Source organism: Orycteropus afer, unplaced genomic scaffold (assembly GCF_000298275.1).
Source record: "Orycteropus afer afer isolate SDZICR_OR568_19922 unplaced genomic scaffold, OryAfe1.0 scaffold01079, whole genome shotgun sequence".
Taxonomy (NCBI): domain Eukaryota; kingdom Metazoa; phylum Chordata; class Mammalia; order Tubulidentata; family Orycteropodidae; genus Orycteropus; species Orycteropus afer.
In genome coordinates, this window is record NW_006922666.1 from 50,390 (window position 1) to 58,194 (window position 7,805).

At 37.0% G+C, this 7,805-nt stretch overlaps 1 protein-coding gene across 1 annotated transcript in view; it reads left to right on the plus strand.

Moving 5' to 3' along the window:
* The window catches only part of LOC103212728 (cilia- and flagella-associated protein 47), a gene marked incomplete at its 5' end in the record, with an annotated part of 285,428 nt that overhangs the window by 43,062 nt on the left and 234,561 nt on the right, over positions 1-7,805 (plus strand). The window contains 2 exons of the mRNA XM_007958686.2: positions 6,459-6,556; positions 6,861-6,977. Coding sequence (XP_007956877.2) covers positions 6,459-6,556; positions 6,861-6,977 — 215 coding nt within the window. The remainder of the gene's footprint in view (positions 1-6,458; positions 6,557-6,860; positions 6,978-7,805) is intronic.

The following is a 7,805-nucleotide window of genomic DNA, read 5'->3' on the forward strand; positions in this document are numbered from 1 at the left end:
CGACCCCTCCTTGGGTTTCCGAGGCAGTATCACTACGGAAGTAGATTGCCCCATCTTCCTTCTGAGGAGTGGCTGATGGGTTTGAACCCCTGGCCTTCTGGTTAGCAGTCAACTGCCTTAGGCACTATGCTACCAGAGCTCCCTTAGAAAACATAGTGACGTAGAAATTAAAAGATATTTTGAGATACTGGTATTTGAGATCAGTAAACATAGGATACTTCATTACCTTTTAGTTGGCACTGATAATATCAAATATAATTTGACTAGAAACTGCAATTTAATAAGAATCATATCCATGAAAATGTATTTGGTCCATTCAAATGTATATAAACAGCGAGGTATGAACATACAGTAAATAAGGTGGGTTACACAAATACACATAAAAGTAGTTTGACTACTGTGGAGTTGCACTTTAATCAGAGTGTTATAAAATATGTACATATATTATAAATTAATGTGTTCATTGGTTATAAAATTATTGCAGTTATATTTACCAATAGGATGAAGGTCTATGCAAGTTAATTTCAAAGAGTTTGCTGCATTTTTTAGAATAATGCATTATAAGAACTGGCTCCTTAGCTGTTGTTGCTTAACACACTGAACCTTTGTAAAGGTTTTGTCCTTCCTGTTGCCCCTGTTGTTGTTGTGTGTTCTCAAGTCATTTCTGACTCCTAGCTACCCTATAGGACAGAGTAGAACTGCCCTCATAGGAGATTACATTATTAAAGAGTTGCCTGGAGGTAGAAATATCTGAACTGGGCCTGTATCTCATTAAGCAGCAGCTTAGAATACAGAAAAGTTATCATTTCACAAATATGGGAAATAGTAAGAGATAAGACATGAAAGTTCAGTTAAAACCAGATTACGGAAATTGCCAGACGTTTCCCTCACAGGATCAGAGTCATTCATTAGGATAACCAGTCCACTAGCAGCAATAGGAAGAACTGGAGTGGGATTGTGGCAAGAAGTTCAACAATTAATGAACAGATGAGTATATATTGACATACTGCTCATGGTGACAATGGAGATAGAAAACAGAAAATCAATATGGACACGATTATAAGGCTAATATCTATAGACCTTGACTACTGTTAGGTGCATAATGTAATGGAGAGTCAAAGATCCATTTGATATTTCTGGTCTGATTCACTGAAATGAGTGAAAGAAAGAAATTGACTTGTGCTGAAGCAGGACATCAAACTTGTTCATTTCGACTCAAACCCCTGTTGAGAATGTGCATTTCCACCCCAGATATATTAAATTAGAATCTACATTTTAACAATATGTAGATGCAACTAAAAGCAAAACCACTGCCATCTGGTCAATTCTGACTCATAGACACCCCCGTTGGGTTTCTAAGACTGGAAATCTTTAAGGAAGCAGGCTGCCTCATCTTTCTTGCATGGAGCAACTGGTGGGTTCCAACCACTGACCTTTTGGTTAACAGCCAAATGCCTCAACCACTACACCACCAGAGCAGATATGGGAATCTATAAGTAACACCTGGAGATCTTGCTAAAGTGTAGATTCTGCTTCACTGTATCTGAGGTGAAAATGCACATACTCAACAGGGGTTTGAGTCGAAATGAACAAGTTTGATGTCCTGCTTCAGCCCAAGTCAATTTCTTTCTTAGAATTAGATTAGACTGGAATGAACTGGTTCGAAGCCCCGAGCTGAAGATGATTAACTCCATTTTGTTCTCGTTGCATTGAAGATGCTAATGAAAGAGAGAGAGTCACACAGAGCCATTTGGAAAGGCAGAAATGAGGTTGAAATTACTGTGATGAATTTAGGAATCATTTGATAAAGACCAAGAAAAGATTCCAGAATGAATGTAAAGAATCACAGTGGGACAGTTGGAGAGGATAATTCTGTGAAGGAAAAAAAAAAAAGGTGATAGAAACAGAAGTAGAAAGAGAATGAAAGAGTAGTCTCCTAGCAAGTAAATTGATTCATTGGCAGCAAGAAGAACCTTCTTTCTGGATGTCCTGTCCTTGTGCAGGCCAACTGGGGCATCAGATGAAACATTATATGTTGTTTATGGATTTTCCAGAGAGTTTAACAGTGGAACTAACAAGTTGTTCTTATATAAGGTCTGATTAGGTCCCTTACTCAGTTAGGCCAGGTCTTTTACAATTTTCTCCTAAGAATCTCATAACAAAGATAGAGCAAAGGCCATGCATGACAGGTGAGAGGCTAGATTGATAGAGGAAGGCATGTTGGAGAGTGTTGTTGCTGTTAGTTGCTGTGGACCCATGTGCAGCGAGTAGAAGACTCCATAGCGTTTTCAACGCTTTCAGAAGCACATCCCCAGGCCTGTTTCTTGAGGAGCCTCTAAGTGGGTTTGAACAGCCAACTGTGCAGCTAGCAGTTAAGTTCTTAGCCATTTGCATCACTCAGGGACTCCATGTTGGAGAGCAGAGAGTAATAAAGTTGAAACAGTTGTGTCGGGGGCTCACCCATACAGGTTGTGAATGCCAAGCAGACATTTCAGAACTTTATCCTTTTGACCTCAGAAGGACATGGGAAATGGCTGAGCTAGAGCATTCTGTGGTGAAGCCAGCATTTGGTCTGGCAACAACAAGTCCATTGATTGGAGTGGGTAGAGATGGGACACTCTTCAACTAGCACATCTGAATTTAACACCGCAAGCAGACTGAAATATTTTAGCCTTCAGACTTCTATGGACTTGTCCAAGAGCATAAGGTGCTAGGCAATCAATCACAGTTTGGAGAACTTTCCTACAGATGGTTGCTGGAAGGCACGGTTTAAAAAAAAAAAAGTCATATCATGTGGTAATGTTTTAAGTGTTGTGAAGGATAAAAAACGTTTCCCACTTAATAAATGGACACCTCTGTCTTGTGAATAAGGTGGCCTTTGTGGTACTGCTGGGAGGTGCATTTGCTCTTACACACTCACCCTTCTGTTCCCAGTAGCTTTTTGTATTGTATGTACTGAAGCCTTTTAGCACTAACACTATGTTGTAGTTAACATTTTTCATGAATGGACCTTTCTCACCCATTTTTTTAAAAAACAAAACCTCACTGCCAACTAGTAGCAACCCCCCTTGGGTTTCCAAGGCAGTATCTCTAAGGAAGTGGCTTGCCCAGTCCTTCCAAGGAGTGGCTGGTGGGTTTGAATGGCCAGCCTCCTTGTTAGTGGTGGAATACCTTAGGCACTGTGCCAGCAGAGCTCCTTTTCACCCATAAGTGTCAGTATCTTCTTCAGTACATTAAGCCTACCATAAAGTGCCTTCTATGTCATTCCTTTGAACCCTTTGTTTCAATTGCTGTATTGGATTGCTAATAGGAAGTCGATCATCCTGTAATCACCTGGTGGTTCTGTGAGTAGCAACAGACCATTTTGTAATGTAAGGTGGGATTTCTGAAAGGATTAAGTACTTTTATTTGGCTATACTCTTAAAAAAAAAAACCCAGAAGTTGGGACCTTTTGAACTTTTAGCTCAAAGAACCTCTGTTCTACTACTTAACTTCACTGTTTGATGAAGACCTACAGTTCTTGTGAATGAATGTTATTCTTTGTATGCTATTTTATGGAGCTCTGGGGGCGTAGTGCCTAAGGCATTTGACTGTAACGAGAAGGCTGGTGGGGCTGGTGGTTCAAACCCACCAGCCACTCCTCAGAAGGAAGATTGAACAAACTCCTTCCATGAAGATACAGCCTCGGAAACCCAAGAAGGAGTCACTATGAGTCGCAATCGTTTGCTTGATGGCAATGAGTTTGGTTTGGTGTATGCTATTTTATCTTTTATTTCATCAACCAGCTAAGGCTATCTCTTATTTCTGAGTGAAATTTAAAATGTTCATTTTATCATAGTTTGTTAAAGTGAAAAATATTCATTACATGTTTGGGAGACTATGCTGGCTTTTTAGTAATTTTATGTATTCTTAAAAGTCATGTGGTGTTATTGTCTTTAATTTGTATGCATTTGAATTCTTTCAAATGTGTGCAATTTTCAATTTCATTGAACCAGAAAGTAGTAATTATTTATAAAACATTGTATTTTTTCCAGAGATTCTTAATTAGTTCACCATTAAATATTGATCATCAGTTTTGCAAGATCGGAATGCACATGGGCAATAGAAATGGCATAATCTGATATTTTTATATTATATTTAGGCTGTGTTATTTCAAGAATGTGACTGTCAGCTAATATGTAGAAGTTGTGATTAGTGTGAAGTGCAGCACTGAATTCAGAAATGCCAAGCTAACAAAACAAATTTGAGACCAGAAAGTAGCCCTAAATCCAAGAAGTGACAGATGCTTTCAGGAAGAAATGAAATTCTAGCTGTGGTCTACTGTGGTAGATAGGACTAGACCCTAGAAACAGAACTTGAGCTAGAGTGGTTGGTGAAATTTGTAGATGCTGAATATACATAAACTAGACAAAGAATATAAATCTTTGGAGGCTACAGATGCAGGGGAGTCTGCATCCCCACATGGATTGTTTTTTTTTCTGCAGACCTCACTGGTCATCATAGAAGAGAGTGAAAAAAGTCCTGAGAAAGTGTCCTTTATGGTACCTGCCTACAGTAAGGACAAGTAACTCACTCAGACTCTTACATGTCCTGTGAAATAAGAATGTTAATCTATAGAAAGAAAGATGACAAACTGTCACCCTTAAGGCCCTGGTGAATGCTCTTTGTAGCTGCAAAGAAACTATATACACTTTTGGGAAGAAAGTCTGCCTCTACAGAGGCCTTGGGCTCCCAGAACACTTCCTGATAAGGAGGGTGGGAATTGGGTCTCTCTCTCTCTCTCAGTTCCTTCTCCTTATCAGAGAAGCCTTCCTCCCTGTTCTGGGCACACAGTAACTTTCTTTGTATCTTGCATATATATGGGCACCATTTGGTACCTTGCCAATCCCACCTCTGTATCTGTTCCCGCGGGGAGGCAATGAGCTCTTTGGGTTTGTGCACAAGAGGGGTGTGTGCAGAGCAGTTGTCCTGTACCAGCTGTGAGGAGTGACTTGCTGGCCATGGGAAACCAGTGCCCACGATTGAAGCTGATCTTGCTCTATCTCTTTTGTGAGTAAAGCATTATCCTATGCACTAGTAGTACAGTGAGTGGTTTTTGTCTTTTGTTGGCAACCTCAAATCCTGATATATATGGTTGTGTATGTGTGTGTGTTTGTGTGTGTACTACAAACTACTTCTACCTCAGGGTGAGAGGCTCTAAGATGACATGATTTTCAAGTAAAACATTCCAAAGAATCTACAAAATAACTCCTAGAACTAGCACATACATGAGTATATCAAGGTTGCAGACTACATGAAAAACAAAAAATACAACACAAACAAATTCTACTTCTATGTACTAGCAGTAAACAGTAGTAATTAATTTTTTAAAATAGCATTTACAATAGCATGAAAAAATGAAATACTGAAGTATAAACCTAACAAAATATGTTCAAGTTACATGTGCTTAAAATTGAAGAGCATTGATGAAGGAAAACTAAATTAAATGGAGAAATATATCATGAAAATATATGTCCCACAAATTTCTTGTATGCAGAATACCTAAAGTACTCTCAACACTCAACAAGAAAGGAAACAACCCAATTTAAAAAATGATCAAAAGATCTGAACAGATACTGCACCAAAAAAGACAGATGAATGGCGTATGAAAGGTTGCACAATGCAGTTGCTATATGATCCAGCAGTCCCATTCCTAGCTATATACTTGAGATGAATTAAAACTGGTAGTCATAATAAGACATGTATGCAAATGTTTTATAGCAGCTTCATGTATAATTGACCCAAATTGAAAACAACCCAGCACCCTTTAACCAGTGAATGGGTAAATATTCTGTGGCCCATTCATACAATCAGAAATTTTCACTTTTCTAGTCTCAAGGTAGTAATCATTTCTGTAACTGAAAATTCCTTTTATTATTCCTGCATATTATATTTTCTTTTATAGGTCAAATAACCCTCTTTTCCTTAACCCATACATTTCCAACTCCTTCCACCTACTTATAGTATGTGTGGGGAAGTTTCTGCAACAAAGAAGGAAACTGGCACTGAGAATTTAGCGTTCTAAGTACCCCTATGTCTTTTGAATTCCTTGTGATCATTGATGAATCATTTTAATTCCAAGACACTCAGCAGAATGAGTCATTTTAAAATATTGAGTGTTTCTTCTATTATTATATGATAGTGCATTTTTCAAAATGTTTAAAATAGAAACAAAAGAGATGAATCTCATTTACCTATAAAGCCCTGCAGATAACTTTCATGGTATTGATCTTCTGAAACTTTACAGTTTTACACTATTTAAAATTTGTTTTTGTTTCTAAAGAAATGTGCTTTTTGTTTTGTAAACTCAGGTAAAATTTCTCTTTCACTATTGCTCAGATTTCCATTATCTTTTTGGAAAAGGAAAAAGTATATATATAAATATATTTATCTTCCTTTTTTTTTTTTTTTTGGAACAGGTGCTTTTCCCCCTGAGAAATGGATATTAAATTTTGACAAAGATCTTTTAGATGGCCTTGTTTTTGCGACACAGATAGCAACCTATTGTCCATTTCTGGTAAGAGCCACCCTTATACAAAATTGTCATCTGTTCTTTGTAAGAATACATAATTAAAATGTGAAGTAAATTTTCTGTAAACTGATTAATTAAAATGTTTAATATTAAGTCTAATACCTGAATCTAAATGATTAGTACTGCCTTTATTATTATTACTATTCTTGCATTTTGAGTGCAATGGTCTAATACTGCCAAACATTAGTATTTTAAGATTCTTTGCTGAACTACAAAAGACATGTGCACACCAACAGCAATTTTCCTTCCATCACTAACAGGTTTGATTATTATTCTTTTTTTTTTCCAGATTGAGTCTCATTTTAGAAATATGTATACAAAACCAAAGAGCCCTGAACAACATCTGCACAATTGCCTGATTGTTCTGAATGCTTTACATGAAATTGGAATTGACATGGACATAGAAGTGGGTGTCTTTATGTCATGCATTCTATAAATATTTTCTGTGTTTCCTCTGTTAGTTTATTTCTTCATAATAGTATTTTCTTTATAAATTTTAAATGTGAATTGAAACAGATTTTTCATGGGAAATTGCTAAAGTGTAAATATTGAAATAGGACTCTATAAAAATCTGCTGGGTTTTTCTTTAAAAATGAAGTATATTTAGGAAATTGTTTGGATAGATTGCCCTAGTTGAAGTTTGGGGTTGGAAAAACAGATGTATACATATGTTAGATTATTGGATATCAACATAAAAATATGAGAGTTTACTATGCAGCCATTATGGGAATAAAAGTGTCTACTCTTAAAACAATCATCGGGAAGATTGGAATGAAAGGGAATGAAGACAGTAACAGGAAATCAGAAGGTTATTTCAGTTGTTCAAGGAGAGAAGTAATAACTGTCTTCTCAGATCTTTACAGTGAAGACTGAAAGTAATAGGCTCATGTAGAAAAAATCATGACATTTACTGGGACCTGATGACCAGTCACAAAAGGAAGGTACAGCAGAAGGGCCATTAAAACTAACTATAGAGAGATTTACAATGATAGTGCTCAAATATGGCTTGGTATAAAATGGTTCGTTCTCCAACAAGTAGGTTGGAAAAATAATCGTTAACAATTATTCACTTTTTTTCTTGCATTAAGCTCACTTCCATATTGAAATCACTTTGTTCCAGGCCTAGAACTTAAATTCTTTGTATCAGTCGAGTTGAAAAGTAACTGTAATTGATGATTTGGGTCAGAGTATTACTTTATGTTGTTGTTGTTGTTATGTGCCGTCGAGTCAAACC